At 38.8% G+C, this 27,931-nt stretch overlaps 1 protein-coding gene across 3 annotated transcripts in view; it reads right to left on the bottom strand.

Moving 5' to 3' along the window:
• Positions 1 to 27,931, bottom strand: part of CFAP20DC (CFAP20 domain containing) — a 228,669-nt gene that overhangs the window by 21,850 nt on the left and 178,888 nt on the right. For all 3 annotated transcript variants that reach the window (XM_053930177.1, XM_045192383.2, XM_053930178.1), the window contains one exon: positions 23,020 to 23,081. In XM_053930177.1, coding sequence (XP_053786152.1) covers positions 23,020 to 23,081 — 62 coding nt within the window. The remainder of the gene's footprint in view (positions 1 to 23,019; positions 23,082 to 27,931) is intronic.

The following is a 27,931-nucleotide window of genomic DNA, read 5'->3' as shown; positions in this document are numbered from 1 at the left end:
CTCTTACTTTATTAAATATATTTTTTACGCTCTCTGCAGAACCAAATATCTTTCCTGTTTGGCAGTATTTCCCTCAGGTTAAGAGAATATTAATGGCATAGCATCTTGGGACCATTTTACAGATACTGACTCATTAGATATGGTAGATAATTCAACTCCAGAGAAACAAATCCAGGCATCAGCCATCAAATTAAGCTACAACATGTGAACAGTAATATCCCATCTACTTGAGACAGTATGGAAAAAGGCCAATCCCTTCTGTGCCTTCTCAATAGTGTTGTCAGCATTGCTGCTTTATAATTTTAGGGTGAATAGATATTTCTTGAGCCCATGCAGCATCACAGACTTTATGCTGCATAGTGAGGAGTAAAAAGTGATTCTGCCCCTGAAGAATTCAGTCTCCCGGAAACAGGTTATAAGACCAACACTTATAGGAAGTGAAGAAAGTGTTGTTACATAGAGGGAAGCCCAGAGAACCCTTACAGTTAGGAGAAGGGTTCAGATAAGGCTTTCTAGCAAAGGTTGTTCCTGAAGAATAAGGATGAGGCTGCAAAATAGAGAAAAGATGGGAGAATGTTCTAGAAGGAACAGCATGCACTGCAGTAGAAAGGGGTGGAGGGTTTGGGGGTACCCACTGTGAAATGATGGGCACTGGGTGTACACACATAGCAGTATGTGTTGGATGATGCAACTGTGGTCAAATGCTGACGAAGGCAGGGGTCTTAGATGCAAACTAAGGAGTTCCTACTTCATTCTGAAGGCCCTGAGGATCTATTCAAGGATTTCAGCTAGAAGAATTTTTGATTTGCATTTTTGAAAGATCACAGTGGCAGCTGTGTGGAGAATGCATTGGTGGGAAAAGAGAGGGGCTAAAAAGATCAGTTAGGAGTTTGCTGTATAATCTAGGAGTTTGCTGTATAAATAACACAAGGAATAATGTGTTATTTTGGAAATTTAATACATATGTGTATGAAAAAAAACATACAAAAGGGGAAAAAAAGAACTTTCCCTTTGACAAAATTCATTTCCCATTGTATCAAAATAAGGTTGTAATATACAGAAATCTCCTTAGAAGACATCTTGTTTTTATCATCCAGTGAGAGTGAAGGTCTTCAGAGATGGCAGTTTGCCTCAAGGACCTCACCCTCTCTAATAAGGACTGGTTTAGATTTTTTTCTGTGCATCCCATATACTAGCTAAGTCAAATTCAAATAATTATTGAGGGTCTAAGTACCCAACCTTGTGTACTTGTGATATATAAGGATACCGAATAAATACAAGTCCCAGAAAAGTAGGCAAAGATATGAACAGGCAGGTAGGGAGAAAACACATGTAAATGCCTCCTCACCCCCACTGTGGAAAGATGTTTGGCCATGTATATAACTATAGAAATGCAAATTAAAATAACAAGCTACTATTAGCACACAGAGCTTGGCGAAAGTTACAGGTTTCATGATACTCAGTGTGAGCTAGTAGGAATGTAAATTGGGAAACCATTTGGTAGTATCTATTAAAATTACCAAGTAATTTCACTTCTAGAAATTCCTTATAAACACATACTTGCCCAAGGTCACAAGATATGAGGATGTTTGTTACGGCAGTGTTTATAGTAGCGAAAAGCTGGAAACCACCTAGATGTACATCAGCAGACAACTGGCCAAATAAGTTACAGTGCATCTGAATAATAAAACAATACCCAGCAATTAATGAAGAATGTGAGTATTTATATGTTCAAATTCAGAAAGATGTCCAAAATTTATTCTGTAAATATCTAAAAAGCAAGTTATAGAACAGTATAGAGACTCATCCCGTTTATGTTGAAAAATACATAAATAAAACATATTTTCTTGTATATGCATAGAAAGTTTCTGAAGGATGCCCAAGAAACTGTTAACCATAATCATAAGTAAGTAGAAATGTGGAGTATGGGGTGGGAGGAGTAAGGCTTATTTTTCACTTTTTATTTTTCTACTCTAGTGGAATTAAAACTTTTTTTTTTTTACTACTCTCTTCTTTAAAGGCAGATTCTCTCTCTTCAGTAGCTTCCAATTTGATGGCATCTATAAGTAAACTCCTCTGAAACACAGCTTCGAAATATCTTTTAAAAAGCTATTAGGCGGCAGCGCTTACCGCAAACAGCAGTGCTGATGGAGGAGAGAGGAAAAAGGGGCGCCTTCTTCGTGCCAGTGAGCACCATCTGAGCTGATCCTAGCAGCCTTCCCCATTGCAAATACCAACTTCAGTGATAAAAGCAGAACGTTTTGGGTCTTTATAAATACATTTTGGTAATGTTCCTGGAAATTGTCAAGTCAATTTGCATAAACAACAGCTGCTTTATCTAATGCTATAGATATGACTTAAAAAAAAAGATGGTGGCTTATTATTTGTTTGTAACAGATCCTTCATGAGCCTGATTATTAAAGGGAAATGGTTCCTGGGCTGAAGTCTGCAATGTCAGGTCTGTAATCGAATGATATAACCTGACAAAAATGGTTACAGGGGGAAAGCTGGAAGATGCTCCACAATAGCAGGAAGCTAGGCACAAATCTCGGAGGAAGCAAACATAAAGACTTTTTTCATTCTAGGAATTCTAGGAGATGTATTCATAAGACTATGTGAAAAGAAGTTTAATATTATGTTTTAATCTGCTTTTCAAAGGATTTTTTCTTTTTTTAGTTGCTGGAAGATAAAGGGTCTCAGCGTCATGGAAAACTTAGCAGTGACTCACTTATCCTTTACCTTTCACTGGAGGGGAATTATTTGGGGGTGAAAATTCTCAAGGAAGTCCGTTTATCTCCTCAGAACAGAAAAAAACTAATCAAGCATTGTCTGATTAATTAGAGACACTTGAAAAAAAGCTATCAAGGCCCTCCAGCTGTAATCAATTTAATCAACATGCAGCGAGCCAATCTGGTTTTCTTGATTAACAAAACTGAATGTTAAACAGAGAAGTTTGACATTGCACTGCCATTAGCTAAAGCTACAAATTGAACACTTTCCCTAAATATTCAAAGTCAGGTCAGGATAAAGTGAAAACTCTTATGACAAGGACCATGGGCAGGAACACGCCATTTCTTCCCCTTGATATTTCTGTGCCAGATGAATAAGCTTCATCTAAGTAGCAGAGATCAGTAGTAACATCAGAATGCCTCAATGAAGACAAAAAAGTGCTGTGAGATTTCTCTCACCTTAGTGTTATCCATGTTGGTTGCAGAATTCATCAGAAACAGACATGCCGGACATGAAGAGATGGAATTTTCCTTACTACATTTTAAAGATGTGCATCAGACACTATACGCCTCTACAGTGTCTGATGAGTAAATAACAAAATTCACTTTTGCTTATTTTATTTGCATGAAGTCAGTTTAAATGTCAAAATGTCTAATGCAATATTGGTTTATTAACAGTTTGTTTCTTACTCTTAAAAAGCAGTATAACTATAAAGTGATTAATTTTGTGTAGTTGATCTTTGCAACACAATCTGGAGTTTTATCTGTTAAAATATCAATTCTCAATCTTTTGGGAGTAAAAATCCCTTTTTCCTGTTTGGAACTTAGTAAGAGCAAAAATAAATATGTGCTAACCGGTATGTTGCAATTAGTTATTATATTTGTTACATGTAATGTTACCAAAATAGTTTCAATATGGAAATATATAAGTAATTTGCCTAGAAAATCAACTGAATAGTATTCAAGGTAGTCTTAATGCCATTGCATTCACTATGTTTTCTTGAAATGAAGGGGAAAGGAAAGAGTATACATGGCATATAGTAGTTATTCAATAAATACTTATGGAGTGAATCACCGAAGAGGTAAAGCTTATCCACTAGTACTATATTGTGGTAGCTATGGTTTTGGCTGGCCACTTCCTTTTCCTCTTCTGAAAAACTAGCTCTTCTTTCCTATGGGTAACTCACATCACATGGTTTTGGGTGCTAAGCCTTCCTTCAGTCCCAGTATGAGGGCAGGCTCGAGACCCAAAAGGGGCCTGAGTCCGTTCTCGAACTTTGGCTGGGCATATAAGCAAGGTCCTGACACATGCCCACCAAAGTGTGCACAAGTAAATGACATCTGTTGAGCATATTTTCCCAACAGAAAAAAGAAGGGCTGAGAGAAACTGTATGGAAGCTGTGGTATTTTTTCAAGAGGTCCTTTAGAAACTCTACTTTTTTACGGGAGACAAATACTGTTTTTTTATCCAGTGGAAGGATGCATGTAGAATGATGACTTACATTCCAAATAAACACACCAATACTGAAGATGCAGGGGCAACAACTGTTCCTCTAAGTAACAGGTTTTGTCTTCACATCTTTGAGGAACATTAAAAAAATATCTGGATGCCTGCTCTAAGCCACTTTGTATTTTTGATCTCGGTGTTGACAACAGAGTGGTGACCAAGTCACAGTCCCTGAGGACAGACAATAAATGAAAAAGAGAAGAAATGAAAGGGTTCAGAATATGCCACCCCCAAATATGACACGTTGACATAAGGATTATTTTCAGCTAAAGGCTAGGAGAAAAGGAGACAAAAGAAGAACTCTCAGCCCTCCCCATCTCTACCGGGCAGGGTAGGATGATTCTTAACCATTGGAGGCAACTCTAGACTCTTTATCGGAGATGACACCAGAGGAATCTACATCACAGATCTTACTAACTAGCCCTTGTGTTCCATCAGTTTCCCCCTTATATTTATCCTCCCACAATCAGCCACCTCCAGAAGCTCAGAGTCCCTTTGCTTTGTCTTGTCATTTTTCCACAAAATTTATTGTTCTTTTGTTAAGATGCTGTATAAGCCCAGGTTCTAGCCATTCTTTTGAGGTACTCATCACGGAGCACCTGTGTGTGCACGTTGCAGGACCACAGGTGTTACTAAGCTCTGTCTGTTTTCCTCATGCTAATTTTTTTTGTTGTTCATTTATTTTGTAGGAGAACCTAGGAGAGTAGAGGGAAAAGGTTTTTCCTGCCTCCTATAGAAGGGATATTATTTCACATAGCCTAAAAAATTTAAAAATAAAGTTTAATGAGTATTTCATAAATAACAGTTCTAGCACAGAGTAAAGTGATAGGTTCTCATAAAAACTCCAACCTATTGCGTACAGACTGATTCTAAATGCACAGGCAGAATGGGAACCACAGAATGGCTGATTTGGGGCCATCTTTCAGAGACAGATGTTTCTAACATAATGGGGGCCCCTCAGATGAACAAATAAAATTCACATTGAAACCATGTTTCCTGAGGAAATCCAGTTGCCGGGAGTCCACAGACAGTTGTGAGCTCCTAGATGTGCAAAGCACTGTACACGAACAATGGGAAGGTGACGGGGAATCAAGGAGAACAATTTCATGACTTAGACTGACCACCTTAACTTCCAGGATTAACTTCATAAACGCCAGCAAGGCCTGGCTGGTCACAAGATGGAACAGTAAAAAACCCTGTGCTGCTATCTGGACGGACAGGGGCTAGGGTGGGACTGTAGCAACAGCAGCGACAATCAATGGCCACCACAATAGAAAATACGCTGATAATCCAAGGTGGAGCTGGGCATTAGACATATATTTGGGGTAAGAACACTGCATATAATTTAAGTTCCACAGTTTTTGATTTGAGCTTAACTTTTCCTTAGCCTTGCAATCTTTAGGTTAAACTCTGTGCCTCTGTTTCTTCACCTGGAACATGAGAATAACAGAATTTATCCCGCGGGGTTGTCGCAGGGATTAAATGAAGTAATGCAGCATGTGAAAGCCATCACCCCTGAGTGCTTGCTGCAGAGATGGAGGCAATGAGTGATGGATGTAATAGCAATAATGTTAGTAGTTATTATTGTTTGAAATTACAGAAAAAGATTCAACTTCAAGGAACCTTTTATAACATCTTTTACAGAATTATAAGACAGCTTATGTGTTAAAGGCTTTGTAACTAAGTCATTAGCGAATCAACAGCAGAAAACTCTGTAGCCTTTTCTAACTTTAACTAGAGAATAATTGCTTTAAAATTAGAATACAAAAGGGAACCACCTTAACCTTTCTGCAGAATGATGGGATTAATGGTGCAGAAAGAGTAGGTGGGTTTAACTTAATGCTCTAATTCAGCTCTCTGGGCTTTTGTAAAGAATAACTACAGGGTATCATTTTCATCATTAAGTGTGTCAGATTATCAGATGCCATATTTATGTACTGATTTCCATTTTCTTTTCAAAGTTTGTTTATTCTTTTATGTTCGTTAGTCAAATAAAACAATAATATGCTAAAAGGAAGGCTCTGTGAGGTGAATGGCAATTTAATTTTTCCCCAGTGTTAGCTGCTTGCACAGAAAATAAAGAACTGGAGAAAGTTGACAGGGTCTTTAGTTGACTAGATTTATTTCCTAGCAGTCGCAGGGTGTGTTAATTATAGCATTGCAGTTAATGAAAAATATGTGTTAGAATGCTGATGTGTGTGATAAATGGACTTTTGAATAAATATGATGGTAAAATGCTATTTTTAAAATATTGGGAGGAAATAATCAGAATTCTTTTGTTGCAGGGACCATTCTCTAGTGAGTAAATTGGGCTGCCAAGGAGGGCAATAATTCTCTCACATCACCAAACCACCACCATCATCATAATTATTCGTGGTGTTACTGCAGCTGCTATTTAACCTAAATATGGTGTTTATTCTGTAGAAAGCTGACATGCTAAATTATAAACAAGGCAGAAAGATACAGAAATGTTAAAATACCAGAAAGAGCAGAGTGACTATATTAGCCTAAGAATTACATTATTGTTGAATTCTTTTATTAAAGTGTGACATACACGTAGAAAAGTGCACAAATAATGAATGTATAGCTCAACGAATGATCTTGAAGTGACCACAGCCATCAGCTGAGCCAAGAATAGAACCTTCACTTACTCCTCCTCCTGATACTACACTCTCTGCTCCCCCCAAGCAGCTCAGATGGCAACTTAAAAAAAATTAAATTTATTAGGGAAACATTGGTTAATAACATTATGTCAGTTTCAGGTGTACAACTGTAGATGCCGCCTTCTGACACTCCCAATTAGTTGGCCTGCTTCTGAACTTTGTATGGGTGGAAGGATACGATGTGGATTCCTCAGCTGTCTGCCTTCTTCCCCTGAACATTATGTTTGTAAAATTCACCCATGTTCTTCAAAGTAAATAGCATTCCGCTGTGAATATTTAGTAATTTACTTACGCTTTCTACTACTAGAGGAGACTGGGCTGTTTCTCATTTGGAGCTGTCATGGATGTGTTTATGTTGGAGGAAGAACTTTTTTCTTTTCTGCTTGAGTGCTGTGGTTGGGGGCCTGCAAATTAACTGACGACAGGCAGATCACCAGGCGGAAAGACAGTTTATTCACATGTGCACCTGGGAGTTGCTCAGGAATAAGTAACTCACTGAGTAGCTAGAGATGAAAGTTTATATACGAACTTAACAAAGTGGGTATGTGTAGGTCTTCAGAGGGAAGGTATGGAAGGTTCTATTGACTTTTTTGATGCTAATGGGAAATGGGCAGTCTATATTTTCCAGAGGCCCTGCTTAAGTCAGACAAGGGAAGTCCAGATAAGATTTCTTTCTGCATCTTTTGTAGCTCAAATCTTTTTCACTGTAAAATCATCTTTATATCAACTCTGGGAGTCTGAGTGAGTCCCCACAATTTATATGTTTTGGGGTGCACATACGTATGCATTCTACCGGTCATGTATCTAGGAGGGTAACTGTTGGGTCAAAGGATACATCATGTTCAGCTTATGCAGATGCTACCAAAACAGTTTTCCAAAGTAGTTGTGTTCATTTCTACTCCCACCAGCAGTGTTTGAGAGTTCTACTTCTTCCATATCCTCACCAAACTTACTGATACTTTATCTATCAGCCATGTAATGGGGTATAGTGGAATCACAGTAAATTTCTTCTTCCACTCTGTGGCATGCCTTTTTACCTTCTTAAGCAGTGTCTTTTAATAAATTCTTAATTTTAATATAGCCCAATTAATCAATATTTTCCTTTATGAAATTTGAGACTTATTTAGGAAATCTTTTCCTACCTCAAGGCCATAAAGTTATTCTTTGAAGCTTCCTTCTAGAACTGGGTTGTTCACCAGGGCGGTCACCAGCCACAAGCAGCTTCTGAGCACTTGAAATGGAGCTGGTCTGAGTCAAGCTATGAATATAACACGCACACTGAATTCCAAGGACTTAATACAAAAAAGGAAAGTATCTCATTGGTTCAATATTTTAAACTGAATATGAAGGGACCAACAAACAACCAGAATGGTGTAAAGATTACCTTTAACTGAAAACATTTAGGTAAGTACCAGATGCAGAAAAAAATCTTATCTGAAATTCCTATATCTGACTAAAGCAGAGCTTTTCAAAAATCAGCTCCTACACAACCCCGCCCTGGGGAAGTCCTCACAACTGACCTTAGCAACTGAACACTTTGAGAAGTTGTAAACAAGCCTTATAAGAATCTTCCATCCTTTTCCACTGAAGCTCTACTCTTCCACCGCACTTATTAAGCTGATATATAAACCCTTACCCCTGACTGTTCAGAGGGCCACTCCTTATAGATGCTTTCAGATGCACTGCAATAAAACTTTTCTCCTGTCAATTTGTTGTCAGTTAATTTATAAACCCAGGTACAGCACAATTTACAATAGCCAAGTGCTGGAAACAACCTAAGTGCCCATCAGTAAATGAGTGGATCAAGAAACCACGGTACATTTATACAATGGAATACTATGCAGCAGAAAGAAAGAAGGAGCTCCTACCCTTTGCGACAGCATGGATGGATCTGGAGAGCATTATGCTAAGTGAAATAAGCCTGGCAGTGAAAGACAAATACCATATGATCTTACCTATAAGGGGAACCTAATCAACAAAACAAACAAGCAAGCAAAATATAACCAGAGACACTGAAATAAAGAACAAAATGACAGTGACCAGAGGCGATGGGGGAGGGAGATAACAGGGGAAAGAAAGAGAAGGGTTGTCAAGGAACATGTGTAAATGACCCATGGACAAAGCCAAAGGGGGGTAGGACTGAGGGTGGGAGATGGGAGTGGATGGGGTGGGGGAGAGCGGTGGGGGGAAAATGAGGGCAACTATATTTGAACAACAATTTTAAAAAAGAAAAAAATAGGATGATAATTAAAAAAAAAAACCCACATACCCATTGCTCAAACCTAGGTTGGAAGAGAAAAAGTTTTCCTCCCATGAATTATAGTTGAAGTGGTTAATATTTTGGATATACTGGGTTAAATAAATATATTATTAAAATTAATTTTACCTGTTTAAAAGTTTTTAAATGTGGTTACTAGAAAATTTTAAATTACGTAGGTAGCTCACATTCTGTTTCTGTTGGACAGCAGCTCTAGACGGTGTCTTCTTTCTCTAGATGTGGTTCCTGTACTCTGTAGGGTAGGGTCACAGGACCATCAGCATTTAGGATGTTTCAAAATAAATGTGTCTCAGTTCCTCCAGAGACCTGATCTATTTCGAGTTAACCCTTTTACCTGAGGTGTAACAACACTCTAGAACTTACTATGCCCTTGTGTCTTTATAGGTCCTGAACTGCAATTTTTGTCTGTCAAGCTCAAAAAAATGTCAAAGGTCATGCTCAGCTTCTCAGCTGCTGCTGCTCTCTGAAGTGTAATTTTTCCCCGAGAAAAGTGGCCCAAGGTGCAGGCGGCCTCCCTGGCTTCCCTTCCTTTCCCTTCTGCAGCAAGGCTCTGTAAGGCGTCACTGCCCTGGAAGCTCTCCTGCGGCTTCAGTCAGAGGACTTTCACATGCTGTCTGGCTTTTCTGGTTGCTCTCAGAGGGGAGTTTAGTGTGAAACGACTAAGTTTGCCATTACCAGAGGCAGAATTTATATAATTTAATTAAAAAATATATTATGCCTATCATTTAATGTTGTAGGATTTTAACTATGGTTGATGTGGGGAGCTGAGTCAGGGTTGTGGAAAAGGAGCAGTCCTAGCTGATCTCAGTTTAGTCAAGGAAGGTTGTATAGAAGAGGGGCGTAGGAGATCTCAGCAAGGCGATAATCCCAGGGATAGGGAGTATCATGTAGGGCTAGGGACAGAGTCCGTTCAGTAACCTAGCTGACCAAATAAATAATGGAAATATTAGCTCAAAGAGATTACAAGTCACATGCTAATTCCAATACAGTGTTACCTGGAGCACCTTACTGAGAAGGTGTGTAAGTTTACAGCGATGCTCAATGGGCAAGAAGATTGTGATCCACTAGCAATGTCTGCATTGGACAAAGGATGGGGCATAACTGTGCATGGATGTGAACCCTAATACCCCAGAAATCATATGCAATGATTGAGTTATCATGCATCAAAAGTATGTTAGAATCAGATTGTTTGTAAATTAAAATAATTTAGAGATATTACGTAAGGGTTTTGAATGTGCCATCCCCAAATTTTGCTGCTTTGACATATTATTTTTTAACTGAAGACACTTCAGAAACAGTAGATTCAGGAAAGGCTCTCTGACCTCTCCCTTTCTACCTAAAAGCAGGGCATAAAATTTCCCATGAGGAAGGTGCCCTTTTTGGTACAGGGTAAAACTCAATCACTAAAGATTCTTATGAGCCCAGAGACAGCAGCAAGAGGGTCTACAGAACAAACCTTATTAATACAGTTCTTACCTCCCATTGGTTTCCCCCATGTATTTATCCTCCCACAGTCTGTCATCCATAAAAGCCAACCCCGCTGTCTTGGTCTTGTCATTTTTCTACAAGTATATTATTCTGTTTTAAGATGCTGAATAAGCTCCAAATTCTAAAGACTCCTTTGAGCTACTCATCACTGAGTTTCTCTCATGGATGTAAGTGCTGCAAACATAAGTAAAATTTGTATGCTTTTCTTTTTAATCTGCCTTTTGTCAGCTTAACTTTCAGGGCTCAGCTACAGAACCTAGGCAGATGGAGAAAAAAGTTTTTCTTTCCTCCCGTACAATCACATCACTTCAAATTGGCCATTGATCAATATTAATATGGTGGAAGACCTTTAATGGAGGCCTGAGGGGCTTTATAGTCGGCTATGATCTATTAAGGTTGTAATAAATGCCCAGCAGGGACAGTGAGTGTGCTTTTCAAATTTATGCAAGACACTGGGGTGAGAGACAGAACAGGCTGGATGATAGAACTGAGATTCACAATGATCTTGGTAGTCAAGAAAATTGGTTCAGACACCAATATTTATTCCACGAGTATTTACCAAGATCCAATTTTGTGTCAGATCCTGGCACAAAGTGCAATGATGAGCAAAAATAGATATCCTGTTCTCTTTGAGCTTACAGTGTGGAGGGTGGGCCGACATCAATCAGGTAATCACACAAAAATGTGTAAGTGCTGTGAAGTTCATTGATGCTATGAAAACACATGAATAGGAACTTGAGGGTTCCCTCGGGGAAATGATGCTTGTCAGGAAGTCTAATAAAATGAATAGGTATTAATCAGGCAAGGTGGAAGGTAAGGTAGGGGAAAAACATTCTAGGGAGAGGAAAAAATGGGCAAAGGCCCCGAGGGAGACAGGTTTGACAAGCGGAAAGGAGGCCAGTGTGGCTGAAGCACAAATCTCCAGATGAAAACAGGGATGGCTCAGTGGGCATGTGCCAAACCACTCAAGCCTCGAAGGCCATTGAAAGCTTTTTGTCTTTATCCTGTAAGCAGTGGGAAGCCATCGAAGGGTCTTAATATGAGGGTATCACAGTCATATCTGTGTTTAGAGAAGGTTACGCTGGCTGCCCTGTGGGGAACTGACACTGGTTGTGGTGAAAAAGCACATGTGGATGCAGGGACACCACTTAGGACGCTCTAGAAATGGTCCTGGAGGAACAGGGTGATAGTTTTAGGTGACCAAAAGCCAGAGATAAACCATTAATGCAATGTGGGTACTAAAAAACCAAATGTGATTCAAGCTATACTAACAGACACAGTGTCCTGGGCAATGGTCTAATTGTGGACCGAATGAACTGTTCAGTTATCTTGTTCAATTTAGACAACTGCAATTTGATAAACTCAAAAGTGTCCAAAGGAAGGCAGGTTGGCCTATGCCAGGACCGGGAATGGCAAAGTTCCCAGACTTGAGGACTTGAGGCTGGAGAAATGACGGACTGAAGGAGAAAATGGAACAACCAAGAAGCAATATTCAAAAATGTTAAGGGGGCATTGTGTGAAGGAGTGGTGATTCAAATTACTGTTCTGGAAAGACAGCTAGGACCAGTGGGCAGAAGTTATAAGGAAGCCTGTGCCAACTCAGTGTAAGGAATGCTCAGTAATGAACTGCCTGTCTTGTGCTACACTGAGCCTGCCTCCCTGGCCCAGATGTGTAGAGGAGACTTTTGAAGGGATGCTGGGTTAAATCATCTCTATAATCTCTTCAAACTCTCTAGGGTTCTTTGATTCTCTCAAAGTGTGATTGTTTGGGGGGTCACTTCATTTCTGATATTTCCTATTAATAGGAATTAATATCTGATATTAATAGGATATTTCCTATTAATATCCTGCCACCACTATCATCACTCTCTTCCATTTAATAAGAATATATATGTCAGGCCTTGTGCAAAATTCTTTACATGCACTTCCTCATTTAATCCTTGTAGTTACACTAGTTTACTGAATACGATCCCTATTTTTTAGTTAACTTAATTGAGGTTTAGAGAAGTAATTTCACAAGGATACAAATGTGGCATTTTGAGTTCAGAGATGGCACTTTTAACCAGTGCACTATGGTGCTTCCTACAACCAGTTACTCTTCCATTCTATATGCCAATGAATGGCATTCTGATCTCAGCAATTTAACCAACTTCCAGACTTTCATATATTAAAGTAGATAAAGTTCCTTATTCACAATGACAAAATATAGTCAATGTCATAGATAGTAACTATGTAGGTCAGAATAAGGCTAGCTTATACTTGGTAACAACCCCAAATTTCAGTGTCTTAACAAAAGTTTATTTCTTGCTCATGATAAATGTATATAAAAGATGAGCAGGGGAACTCTGTTATCATAGTCATTTATTCAGTGACCAGGTTTACAAAACAACCACTACTTTTAATGTTCCTGGTTGTTGTCAGAGGAAAAGAGGACTTTGGTGGAGTGTTTTACACCTGCAGTTACGTGCTCCAGACAAGCTACAATGTAGGTGATTTTGCTCACAATTCATCGGCTGGAACTAGTTGGGCTAATTGGCTCCTCCCAAACCAAGCAGATTTAGGAGAGTAATCCAACAATGAGGTAGGAATTGAGAGTGCTTGGGATTTTGGCAAATCATGTTAACAACTACTGCAGACAATAAATATGCAATGAAGCCAGAAAACATGCAAACACCTTTTGCTGTATACATTTCAGAATTTCTACCAAAGGATAAGAATACTTCTGAACATTAGCTTATTTACTTACCCCAAGTCGAGAGTATGAATATATTAGGAGAGGAGAAATGTACAAAATGTGCTGAATTCTGGTAAAAGTCTTCACTGTATATGAAAAACACAATTTGAACCATAATCATGTCTACGACTCAAGCCCCGGGCATTCCATATTAGGATACTTCTTTGTACTAGGGTTATATACAAGTGTTGAGACATAAAATGTAATACTGTATTCCCTTATAAGTTTCCTTGTACCTAGGTTTATGTAAAGCCATCAATGGTGAGCTAAGAGAAGGTGATATGAAACAACTTAAGCCATGTATCAGGGTTTGAATATTAAGATACAGGAAAAAACCCATTTAAACACTTATAGAAATTTTATTCTGAAAATTCTTGGCAATGTCAGTTCGTCCTTGTCAAATTTGCTAAAGGCATGTTACTCAAATCCCAATTTTATTTACATAAAAATGTAAAACTCTTAAGAACTTTTGCTTTCTAATAATATTTGTAATAACAAAATAAAACAAGTAATTCACCTTATTTCTTGCTATGATTCAGAGTACTCAATTCAAATTTGAACTACTTTTATCTACAACCTGAGGGAAAATATAGTTGTTATTCATAAGCACTCCAGGATCTCAAGTACAGAACTAAAAACCTACAATGGAAGTACGAAGGCAAATCAGTGATATCTATGAAGCGTTTCTCTGGAAATGGCTGTCAGAGATTTAAATGCCCGAAAAAAAGTAAATGGAGTATTAGTGTGCTTAAAACACAATTAAAGTTTGTGTTACCGTTACTAATTTAGGAAAAAACTGATTCCAAAAGCCAGTAATTATTTCCTGTAAAGTCACTGCTGTAATGTCTTACATGGTACCTTTTTCTAATTTGAAAGCTACATATTTTAATAGAGAATGGTTTGAAATGTTTTTAAGGTCAAACTGGAAATATGTTGATGATTTAAAAATGCAAACAAGTGCTTTATTATATTATAGTACCAGAGTGTTATTGTGGTTTAAAAATATCATTAAATCAGCACAAACCCACACTTATCATTTCCTGCACATTTTTCACACTGAGCTGCCTTCTGACTATGAGTAATCTGTTAATCTGCTCTTCGCCTCACAATTCGTCAAAATGACAGATTCATTCCTTCTCTAATACATAATATCTTCATTTACTGTACGCCTTGCTGCATCTTTTTTGCTAGCACTGAAATTTAGGAAATCACAAGTAAATTTAGAGAATGTGACATGGGTGGTTGTTCTTATTTTTTCCCCATTTCTTCCATTATTTCAGCAGGAGGAACTAAAACTTTTCTGGACCCTTAATGTGAGTTAATAATATTTCCAACATGAAGGCAATTTCAGGTTTCAGTAAAAGCGTTGTTAAAGAGGTTGGAAGAGGGAAAATGATAAAATAAAAAGTAATTGCACCCTTTGCCAAGTCAAAACTCTGACCATAACAGAATTTTCTTCTAAAGCTACTGGGCAGTAAATAGATTGCCACAACCATGTCCAACCACTAGGGAGAAAGATGTCATTTGAAAGAAAGAAAGAAAGAAGGAAGGGAGGAAGGAAGGAAGGAAGGAAACAAATAAATAAATAAATATCATCCAGTAGTTTAGGGATGAATTTTCCCCTCAAAAGACAGGGCTGCATTAGCACAAACCCCACTGCTTAATTGAAGGCCACACTGTGATTTTATTTAAGCTGAGACCTTCATTTTTATCATGATGTTGACTGACCTTAGGTCAGGCCAGATCTCAGGCTTCTGGTTCTGTGCTATTTTGATAATGCAAATGGTTTTGCTATTTAAAATTGTTTGCTACCAATTCAACAGAAGGTATTTTACTCCCCGCTCCGTTCCTGCTTTGCTCCCATTGCTTATTAGTTTATAAATTCTGCATACAAAGAGAATGAAGAACTGAAAAATATGAGAACATGTAAAATTCTAGATAGTTTTTTCATCTTAAATAAGAGATAAAGCACATCATTTACAAATGACCATTTGGCTTCACTTGTTACTGAGCTAGGTGTTCACATCATAAAACCAAGGGTCACTATTGTTAACCTTGAAGGTCAAAGTGAAGAAGTTGTTTTCAGCTAAATGAGAAGCTGCCTTCCAACCAATCTGTCAGCACACACGCACACATGCACACACACACGCACACATTTCCCATGCATACAACCAACACCCAACAGCATGGTTTCTTGTCCTGAGCACCAAACTGCACCTGATTTGTCCTAATTGATGGCAAGGGAACTAAGGCTTTTAAAAGTCAATGGACAAGAAAGAGTCAATAGAACAATAATGTCAGTGTTAATCCAATCAAATCAGCTAAAGGTTGTTTGCCTTTTCTCCTTCAAGTCACGTCGAACACGCTGGACCTTTGACCAGTAGTTGTACTGAATGGGTTTTCATGTGGTAATGAGCAGCGAAATTTCTTCACAGCTGTGAACTCTGGTAAACATAATATATTGCTTCAGTAAAAAATTATGTTTTAACTTTAATCAATTTCAAAATGTAATGTTTTTCATTAATAAGAGAAACAAAAGCATTGCAAGGAAGAGGTAAAACTAACTGCCAACAAAAGCAGAGCGTGTGAGGGCTAATGGTTGGAAAGGCTGCGATTTCTCTGTGCCAGCCCAGGACAGGCTCCCAGGCCCCTTGGCACCTTTCCTAAAACAGTCACACACTGCTTTGATGACACTTGGTGAGGACTGGCCTCTGCTGGGAGGCTGAAAGCTTGCTAATGGCACACTCAAAGGCATCTCTCCATGATGCTCTGCACATAATAGGTGCTTTAAAAATACTAACCATTGCTGACGGTATAAACTGCAACACCCTCAGATCATTTCCTGCTTTAGAGGTTCCTTGTTTAAACAACAATGGAAGCCACTCTGCATTAGGTTACAAAGTGAAGGATGAGGCGGCAAGTCTATGGATGTGACTGGCTGTGGCCATATAACCACGATTACGGTCTTCCTTTTCTTAGGTCATGTCCTTATCCTGGACCTCAACCTGCAATCCCCTCCCCGCCCCCGTAGATAGAGGTGAATGTTATAAACTGGAATTGGTACTTCGACTTTTTACAGGTGCTCATTACTCTAGAAGGGAAAGCTGAATCTTTTAATTAAAAGCTGAAACTGTAAAGTGTTAGAATGGTAAATAATTGCTTTGGTAATTACTTTCTTTGCCTGGACCCCGCGCCAAAGGTAATTTGAGTTCATCATCTGGATGGGTAACAGTGACTGGGGAGGCCTGGGTAATTGCAGGAGCTAAAAATCCCAGTTAAAAAATGCTAGGATTCTTCAGGGATCCATCATTTCAGACACAGAAGCTTTGGGGAGGTGGAGGAGAAGGTACAATCTCTTGCTCTGGAACTCACACAGGAATGGATTTCATGAGTTTGTAATATTGGAAAATGTGATAACTAAAATATTGATGAGTATTTCCCCAGTCCTAATGGCTTAAGATTCTCTCACGGAGTACAGCTGGAAAAGGAGGCTCTGGGTGAGGTGCTAGGTCCCTGCGGCCTAAGAGAGTCCTGGTCGGAAAGCGGGCAGACAGCTAAACTGACACTGGAGAGTTGATGCCCAGGCAGGCAGGGCCAGAATGAATACGTGAAGAGAGCAGAGAAGAAGAAATACTGGCCAGGTTGGCAGGGGTGACACCAGGACCTCTGGGGGGATGGCTAGTAGGGTGTGGGACAGGGTGATTGGTACAGGCATGCAGTCTGAGCTAACTGGCTCTGGTAGCATAAATGGTCAGAATCAGGACTGAAGGTGGGCCAAGGCCACTTGGCCAGGCCAAGTGCCAAAAGTAGAGGAAGAGGAGAAGTGATGGGGCAGGCTACCACCAGTTGCCCAACTCTGTTGGTGAATTGTTGGGTCCCATGGAACCCAATGGGAATGGTGCCCCTGAAGTTGTGCAGGGCATGGCCCTAGGTTCACAGTGGTCAGGGGTGAGAAGCAGGATGATTCTTGAGCAATTTTGTTTGCTTCCCAGGGTGCCTTATCTTGGGTTTTCCCTGGAGCAGGGTTAGAGAAGCCATTCTGAGCCTGGTCTTTGCCGTTAACTGGGGGAAAAAGGGGCCCAGGTGAGTTTTACCAGGTGTCTTTAAATCCTGTTGAAAAGGTTAGACCATTGGACTGCAGATTGTGCTGGGAGCAGAAAGGGGACAGAGTCACTTAAGTTTAAGAGGGCAACAGCACCACAGGCTCAGGTTTGTCATCTATCTATCTGTCTGTCTGTCTGTCTATCATCTGTCATTTATCCGTCTATCACAGTTAACTAGGAAACTCTGTTGTGCTCTACTCCGAGGGAGAAATGTTTGTCAAAACCCCAACTTACTTATTTAAAAATGATCCAAATTTAATCACTTGAAGAGAAACACAACTTGCAACTTTTGTACTTAATTTCATTTATTTACATTTCTCTCTTTTGTGTTGGTGGGACAGAAGACTTACGCCATAGAGGAGAAGTCCATCAGGCTGAGTCCCGACAGTCCGGGAGAAAAGAGAAACGAAGCCTCAGAGATCAGCGCGGAGCAGCGCCTGCAGGCTCGGAGGACAGGCCGGCTCGCTCCAGTCAGGCCAGCGGGGCCGGCGGGGACTGAGGTCAGTGGTTATTAGTCATTTGTCAGAGTCGGTGGGGCTTTGTCAGATAATTACAGTTATAAGTATGTTTATATCACAAAACATGTGACAAAGCTGCAAAGGATTCAGGTCCTAACACAATCTGTACTGACATTTAACACAGATAAATGATAAAGCAAAAAGCAAACACTTTAGAAAACCATGCCACTGATTATTGGGCATTCTAGAATTATTTTCTATACTGTTTATTTCCATAAACATTTAGAACCTTCCAGGGCCTTAGCCTACCTTCCCTATTCCCCCTATTTTCCAATGAGTTGTAAAAATAGCAAGAATAATCGTCATTTGAAAGACTGGTTATCGACTCCATCCATATAAATAGACAACTAGAATGTAATTACAGCTTATTTTATAAAATCCATTTCTGAGCAAAAATATCTTGAGCCGTTCTGAAGAATCTACATAAACACATACATAGATGTGCCTAAGGGACAGCTCTAAATCCCACAAACCAATAGAAGGCACTTTAGAATAAATGACTTAAGACTGCAAACAGCACCCATTTTGCTCTGTTTGGCACCATGTAAGTTCACACCCTAGGAAACACTTCTCCACATGAATGAATTGTGAAATTGTTTCCTTCTGCTCGACACTTCTCTAAGTTATATTAGATTATGTTAGCCATATCTGCGCCTTGTCATAGAGGCTGTCGGTGCCCCAGAGGCAATGTGGGTGGACACTGGCAGCAAGGGCCACAGTACTTGAGATGCTGCCTAAATATCAGCCAGTATGTTGGGGAAAAACAGTGGGAAATATCACACCCACACCTAAGAGTACAAGGAAAGATGGCTTTGTTGAAAATCTAGACTTGCTAGGGATTATGGTGTGGCGAACCACGTGTATTTGAATTCCTAGATTACAAACATAAACATCTCAGGAAATGATTACCTTTGTGTCTCACCTCTATCCAGTGTCAAGCGTTGCCCTACAAGTGTGAGTGAGTGCGCGTACCAGTCCGCTCTCCTCGGCTGCCGGGTTGCATCAATGTCGCACAAGCCATTCTCATTATATTCATAATGCCTGGACTTTTTCCAGACAGACCTCATATTTGGGTATGAGTTATAAAAATCTTAGGTCTCTGGATTTTGCAGATACTTATTTCAGTGAATTGAACATGCTGTCTCACCTCCCAGAGGCGCCAGCCTACTCCCCTGTCATGGACCTGCAGGTGCACACGGCCCCACCACCATCCTGTCTGCATTGCTGCCATCACAGCTGTGCTCACTTCAGGAAGCCAAGAGCCCCTGCACCTTCATTTTCATTCAGAGCCTGTGTGTGCCCCACTCGCAATCCACGATTCAGGCCAGATTCCTGTTTATCCAAGAGGGTGGACTTAGAGACTTATCTTTTATTGTTAAATAATTTTTTATATTCATTATTGATATCTTTTAACTTTAAATTTTAACTTTAAAGTTTCATATTTTAGAATCTAAAACATGGAATACTATTTGTAAGAAATATAAAAAATACAAATTTTAAGAAGAATCATAGCTTTCAATTTTGTTAAATTATGTGCCTTACATGATTCAATTATCCCATTTTATATGATGATCTATGTGACCTCTCCTTTTAAATTTATGGCCCAATAATGCCTTTCTGTCAATTCTCCAAGATACTGAATTTATGAGCCAAGAGCCAAGCCATGTGATCTTCAGGTTTTCTGAACAGCTATATAACAATGTTCTAGAAACTGGTAGATAAGCTGCAGGCAAATGGGATTAATGGCACTTTATTTTTTTGTTTTAGAATTTGGCTTTTAATCAGAGAGATGCAAATTAAAACCACAATGTGGTACTATCTCACACTGGTTAGAGTGGCCAACATAAACAAATCAACAAACAAATGTTGGAGAGGATGCAGAGAAAAGGGAACCCTAGTGTACTGTTGGTGGGAATGCAGACTGGTGAGGCCGCTGTGGAAAACAGTATGGAATTTCCTCAGAAAACTAAAAATGGAACTGCCCTATGACCCAGCAATTCCGCTGCTGGGATTATACCCTAAGAACCCTGAAACACCAATCCAAAAGAACCTATGCATCCCAATGTTCACAGCAGCACAATTTACAACAGCCAAGTACTGGAAGCAACCTAAGTGCCCATCAGCAAATGAGTGGATCAAAGAACTGTGGTACATTTACACAATGGAATTGTATGCAGCAGAGAGAAAGAAGGAGCTTATACCCTTTGTAACAGCATGGATGGAACTGGAGAACGTTATGCTAAGTGAAATAAGCCGGCGGTGAGGGACAAATACCATATGATCTCACCTTTAACTGGAATATAATCAACAGAAGAAAAAAGCAAACAAAATATAACCAGAGACATTGAAATTAAGAACAATGTAACAATAGCCAGAGGGGAGTGGGGAGGGGATAGTGGGGAGAGGGGTCTATAGGAGCTACTATAAAGGACACAAGGACAAAATCAAGGCGGAGGGTAGAGGAGGGGGAGGGAGGTGGGACTGGCTGGGGTGGGGTGGAGGGAAGGGGAGAAAATGCAGACAATTGTAACTGAATAAAAATAAATAAATAAATTTTAAAAAAAGAATTTGGCTTTTATTATGTAAAAACATAAATTAATTTTTCCTAAATGAATCAACATTTAATTGGTTAAATAAAATATATTAAGAATATAAAAATAAATAAATGCTCAGAACAGTGAAAAAAATACTATCTTTCAGTTGGTGAATTAAAAAATTTAGTTAGTGAATTTTCTTATATTCTATCTTTGAGAATGGAATTTTAAATGAGATATTTAAAGATATTTACCACATGTAAATATTAATTAATTCACCCAACATTATGAAGTATATTGTCTAAATAAGACAGTGTTCCCTTCAAGAGTGGAACTGGTTTTCAGGTGTAAACCCTATCACGAGTCTCATCAAAGTCTCAGAATCTAAGCTGGGAGTGACTTCCGAGAGCATGTAACTCAAATCTGTTCTATTATATATGAGGGTGTTTATATTACTAGATGAGATCTGAATGGATTGAGAGGCTTGTCTGAGATCATTTACTGTGTCAGTAACTGTCAGTAACGGTATTAGGATGAGAATTAGGGTCCTTTTTCCCTTTTATTGAAACAAAAGGTTCTACTTTTTAACATGTCTTATTATCACTTTCATTTGTTCAGACTACAGGTTCTGACTTTGTTATGATTTAGACCAAAGTTAGATTTCCAGTTACCTTCAGAGTTTACTCACATATGGATAAAGAGATTGTTAGTCAAATCTAGATAATCTGCATGATTGCAAGTGACATAATGACACATCAAGAGATAACTGATTTTAACTATGTTGAAACACTTTTTACATATACAACATTACAATTTCACCTTTGAACCTATGTTTGTATCTATTTATGATAGTGACAATTCTCCCTATTAGATAACATGAAAGAATGACCAGATCAAGTGTATAGATCAGGAATAGATTGCTGATAAAGAAAATTTAGTCTACCTATGTCATGAATATTCTGGGTCCCATTAAAGTCCTACAAATGGTGTAGGTGGTCTCCTGGCAGCATGTTAGTCCTACATGGCTTTGATTTGCTGTTCATTGCTGATTAGACGAGAAGTGGTTACTTGGCCCAAGTTATGCCAATCACACTCTCCTTCCTGGAAAGTAGGAAATGGATTCAGACATAGCCTGCCAGCCAGCTTCAGCATGTATTTTGAACTGTAATATGTAAACTCAAGAGCTGTCAGACAGCCATATGTGACTGGGGAGAAGGGAAAGCGGGTGTTCAGCAAGAATGAAACACACCGGAGGGAGCCAGTTTATGTGTCCTGACCAGGAATTGAACCTACAACCTTTTGGTATACGGGATGATGCTCCAACCAATCGAGCCACCTTGCCAGGGCTAGCTAAATTCTTTTTTTTCTTTTAAAAAGATTTTATTTATCTATTTTTAGAGAGGTAGAGAGGGGAAGGGAGGGAGAAAGGGAAACATTAATGTTACCTCTTTCACACCCCCTACTGGGGACATGGCCCACAACCTAGGCATATGCCCTGACTGGAAATCGAACTGGCAACCCTTTGGTTCGCAGGCTGGCACTCAATCTACTGAGCCACACCAGCCAGGGCCAGCTAAGTTCTTTTTGATATGTGCAACCAATAAGTCTAATTCAGACACTGTATAATAGAGATCTCACTCTGGAGCCAGAGCTATGATGCTGTCGTTGGTATTTTGGTCCATTTTGGACAAACCACAGTATAAGTGAAAGCGCTTGATAATGAGATGTGTTTGGACAATGAGATGCATTACAATAACTAAGACCTTGTGCATGAAGCTCAAGATAGAATGATTTTTAATAAATTCCTACTATATAGTAAATAGTAATAAAGTAATACTGTTTTATACAGATAAACTAGCTTATTTAGCTATTTATTAGAAAGCCATATGATACTACATATATTACAAAACTGAAATTCAGATTTCCTTCTCCCCAATGAACCTGAAATAGTGAAGTTTTTCTATATTGACAAATGACTCATATGTCAATGATATTTTAAAAATAATGAAATAATTTTGAGATTGTGAAGTTTTGAAATTATGAAAAAAGACAATGGCCATTTAAACCTGTATAAGCTATTTTGATAAATTTAAAGGTACCAGGTAATATAAAAAAAATACTTAAAAGAGAGCTTGTCACATGCCAGGAATTGTGCTAAGAATTTTTCATGTATTAATTCATTCGATCCTCCCCATAACCCTATTATTATGCTCGCACGTGAGTTAAATGACTTGCTCAAAGTCCCACAGCTAGTAAAAGGTGAAGGTGCTATTTAACCTAGGTAGGCTGTTAGCCACTACACCATAGTCTGAATAAGAAAAGCAGACTGAACTAAGACTTCTGAAAAAAAAAAACTTTGGAAAGTTGTTTAGACATTTTGAAAAACAGTTTCATGAAACCAAGAAAAAGGCACAATTTTCTAACTAATCTTTAAACAAAGAATTTAGGTTATTAATGATTCTTACCGGGGGTTGGAAGGAGACGGTGGATTCATTTCTTTCTGATAGTGCCGACCCTGGTTAATAGGCTGTAAGAGACAAACATCTGTGAGTGACCAATTAGCAGCATGCTCTTTACATTACTTTCACACGCACTCTCATTGCTGTAATTTTTCCCCCAAGACACAATCTGCAAGAAGGGCCTGGTTTACTTTATAGTATTGTTGAAGGCTGTTTGGGAGGTCAAGCTAATATCAAAGTGATGTATATGGGAAAACAGGTTATTTTAATGGCCAGTCACTGGACTAGATAACACGTATGGTGTAATCCAAGTTCATGGATGGAATCCTCTTCCCTCGTGGAATTTTATGCTATTATCATTGGTTGATATTTCCAGAAGCAGCAAAACAAAACAAGTGATCCGGTGGAATTTATGCTGCAGAGCAAGTATAGGCAATAACCAGAGACTGGGGGATATAAAATACATATTCATATCTCACTGTAAGTTTGCAAGGAGAACTTCTACTTACATTAATGGAATTACACATGTAAATCTTAGGTCAAGGTGGTCACTTTCCCCAACTGCATAATAAAGCCTCAACGATTTATCAATGAACTGAAAAAGGTAATGCCAATACCCAACAGAAATGTGAAATCTCAATTTTCTCTCCACAAGAAAACTTTATGTTTCTGTCTATTTCAAAACACAGCTAAACAACCACCTCCCATTTAAGCCTTAACCTGCCTCCACTGGAACTTGATGTATTTCATTTGTTCTATAAAAGGAGAAAATTCCATTATAACTGAAACAAATTCTGTTTTCCAACATCAGTTCAAAGTATGTTTCCTATCTGATTAACAACAATGTTACTGTAATATGGAAATCATTTTTAAAGTTCTCATTGTACTACAAGTTGGAATTTGGTATACATTTTTGAATTGCATTTAAAGGGCTTTAGTTACTTCCTTGCCCAAAGGGGCTGGCACTAATGTTTTCTCACCCATAACGTGACCACACAGTGCTGACAGCGACCGAGAAAAACAGTGCAGCCACGGTGGCTGTATACATACAGCGCATACTCCTTATTTTCCACATACTCCTTATGTTAATGGGTTCTAAAATAGTAATGACATGGGTGGTGGGAATTCTTTAGAGTAAACTCTCTTCCTCTGTAATAATGTCTTGGAAGTGTTCCTTTAATTTAAATCAAACACCCTGTATGATAATCACAGTCACTTAGCAACTATCTGTGATGCACCATGAATTTAAATGTACTCCAATACTTTGGCAATTGAACCAGTATCAATGCATCACCATTTCAGTAATAAGAAACAACAGCTGGGAGAACAGTGGAAGGAAAAACATGTCATAAGACATATTTGACCTCACTAGAGAAATAATACTTAGCAATTTGCAAGTGAAATTTAGTTCTATGATTTAGGCTTTATTATTTCACAGCAGAAAAAAGATTAGCACGGAAAGTGCTTTACAGGTTCTCCAGACCAACTCACACTGGGGCAGAAACAGTCCCGATAATGCCTTCATTGGTATTCCCGTGTTTCAGCTGTACTCAGGCCTCCAGTGAATGGACCACTGCTGCTTTACTTGCAGAGGCATTTCCATAACCCTCTAAGTATTAGAGTCCTGATATTCAGCCAAATTTCTATTTTCTTAATTTTATACCATTAATTCTATTTATACTTGTCCCCAACCCTCTTATTTCAAATGACTTACTCCATCCTCTGGAGCAGAGAAATGGCTGCAGAACCCTATCTTGTTTGGGACTCAGCTGTCACTTAGACCACATAGACGGACCCTTCCATGCTTGCTCACATTTGTGTAAAACAGATCCAATAACCCACGGGATACAAAGGAATACAATTAATAAAAATTCACACATAATGATTTTTCGGTGTTAGAAAACAAAAAATAACTAGTGGAAACTCTTCAAAGTAGGCAGGATTATAGATATGAATAGATAAAAATGTAGTAAATAAAAATATTCACTTAAAATAATTGCAGGCAATGTAACTTGGTCTGAAATACCTGATTCCTCAACTTAATTTGTACTGCTGAAAACTAATGGCCCTGGCAGGGTTGCTCAGTTGGTTGGAGCGTCGTCGCATACATCAAAAAGGTTGTGGGTTCAATTCCCGGTCAGGGCACATATCCAGGTTGCAGATTTGATCACTAGTCGGGGTGCATATGGAAGGCAACCAATCGATGATCTCTCTCAGATTGATGTTTCTCTCTCCCCCCCTCTCTCTCTCTCTCCCTCTCTCAATAAACATATCCTTAGGTGAGGATTAAAAAAGGAAACTAATGGAGTTGTTACTCCAAAATATTTTATTCAATAACCAAGTTAAATTTAATAATAGTGTGTCATGCAGAGCATTTTGACTTACGCATGTAACTGCTATAAACTGACTTATAAACCGCAACTGCTAACGACTCAGTTGGGGAAGAATGCGAGTCTTGCTTTGGAGTGGGTGCTATATAAAATTGGGTGGCCCCACTTCCCTTTCTCTATACATGTCTCCTAACCTCGTAATCAGACTCAGACACAGGAAGGGATTATGGGAATGATGCAGCTAAAGCGCTCTTTCAAGATATTTCAGTTCCTATAACTTCGCTTTGCTGCTTTGAAAGAGCAGAGCTTTCACTTGGATGTGGTCTTTTTGGTTTCCTAGGCCCAAATCAGAATACGGGGGAATGTGCCTAATGGTTTCTAAAGCTCTCTGACCGTGGTGGGGTGGGCGTGGGCATGGGGACAACATGACAGGCTGTCTGAAGCCAGATGTCCCTATCCACGTGTGGACACAGATGTTTCTATATCTATATATCATAGATACATATGCATAAACCTATTTCTACTATTTCTAGGTAGGCAACATCATTTGAAAGCAACAGTTAAAAAAATAAAATTGATTTTTTGATTTTGGAAATTTAGGCGTATTTAGACAATACCATAAGCAGCCAAGGAATACCAACCAATACCTACAAATAACTATGAAAATCATGATAACGGCAGTAAATGATATGTATTGAGCATTTACTCTGTGTGGAATCCTTGACAGATATTATCTCATTTGATTCTCACAGTAATTCTATGAAACAGGATTAACGACTCCAACTAACAGATGAGGAATTTCAGACACTGGATGTTAACCCAAGGTGATGCCAGCCAGGAAATAGTGGGGCCGTAGTTTGAAGCCAGGCTGTCTGATTTCAGTTTACCCTCTAACCACCAGAGCGTAGTACTTGATCCGGTACTTAACCACCTGGAGTGGTGAACACCTAAGTTTCTGAATAAGAAATATGGCAAATCAGTTCAGTGTACATCAGGGAAAAAAATAGTGGTCTTGAAATACATTTATTTGAAACATATGACTCCCTCCTTACCATAAATTAAATCCATTTGATTTCATTCTTATGATGTTATTCTATATTTAAATTAAAGAAAGTAAGTTTTGCTACATTGCTAAATTGGGACAAATATATAAGATGTAATAGACAATGCTTTGAGAATGAAGAAAGTTTATTTCACGGGGTGACTTTCATAGTCACTAAACACAGAACAACTAGCACATTTCAATAGTTCTCCTGACAGCTCATATATTACGCTGACTCTAATATCAGTTTTTGTATATTATTTCTATAGTGGCACAAGACATCTGCTCATCTGATTTATCTGCAGTTTAGCACAATCAACTACTTACCTTTTTAGTTCAGGATTAAAAGAAAACTCATTACACCTAAAGACAGCTGAGAAGTTAATGAATCCGTAGATCAGAACAAATTAAGACCTATTAGAGCCTGAAATGCTTATACAGTATATATTGGACACAGCAGCCAGCGATCATCATGTAAAACACTGATATGCTGATGAGCAAAGAAATGGAACAGATCCCAGAAATTCGGACCTCGTCCTTTTGGTGGCGCTGTTGCTATGCACTAGTGTTGGGAAAACCAGCATTCACATAAAAGTAACTACCACTTAGCACAAAAGAAGCTTTGCTTTTCTATGATCAAGCTGCTAGAAATTTGGGGGTGAGGGAGAGAAATAAAGGCTAAATAAAAGAACAGGAGAATCCTTCAATGTTAAAAGGTAAAGACAATATTTTCATGTTGTTACATAAAGACTTATGATAATGGCAATAATGTTGCAAGGTTAATCAAGATCATAAATAACTTGTATGAGAACCTCACCATATGCTTGCAATTTCATTATGTGCATTTTGACTCATTTTTCCAAATACGCTTTACAATGTGCCATTTGATGGATGAATATGATTTGTTTTTTTTGTTTTTAAACAAGCTGAGGGACTCATGTACTTGGTATTAGGTTAGGAAAATTCTTAACTTGAAGGAATGGTGGCTTTGGGGCACCTGCTTACAGGGTAGCATGCACGTGAATGTAGGTTAGAGGTGGAACAGAGAAATAATGACATAATGAAATAATTTATTTGTAAATGTCTGAGGTAGTTGGTGTGGATTCTAATGGTGAGGCTCACATTAAAACAAGAACAGCCTCAGAACCTTTGCCCACCCTTACAGCTCTCAGTAGTCATAAAAAAGGGAAATGTCCTAGAAATCTTTTCTGATTACTCAAGTGGCCCTTTGAGGGGAGTAGCTTTGGGGAGCAGTAGATCATAGGTAGCCTGAGCTGACTCTGCTAGGCACAGGACATGTTCATTCTATGCTCTCAATCAATTCTCATCATGCTAATATGAGGAAGGCTCTTCATTACCCTCACTTTACAGGTGACTGTGCCAGTGAATGGCAGAGCTGGGGTATGAGATGAGGTTGGCTGATGTAGAGTCTCTATTTCGGTCATCACATGGAGTTATCTCCATTAACAACTGTTCCTTTTCCTTAAAACACACACACACACACACACACACAAAATACAGTTTTATGCTATTGCCAATCAAAATC

This window comes from Desmodus rotundus, chromosome 8, assembly GCF_022682495.2.
Source record: "Desmodus rotundus isolate HL8 chromosome 8, HLdesRot8A.1, whole genome shotgun sequence".
Lineage (NCBI taxonomy): Eukaryota > Metazoa > Chordata > Mammalia > Chiroptera > Phyllostomidae > Desmodus > Desmodus rotundus.
Note: the sequence above shows the minus strand (reverse complement) of the source record. Positions and strands in the feature narration are given on the sequence as shown.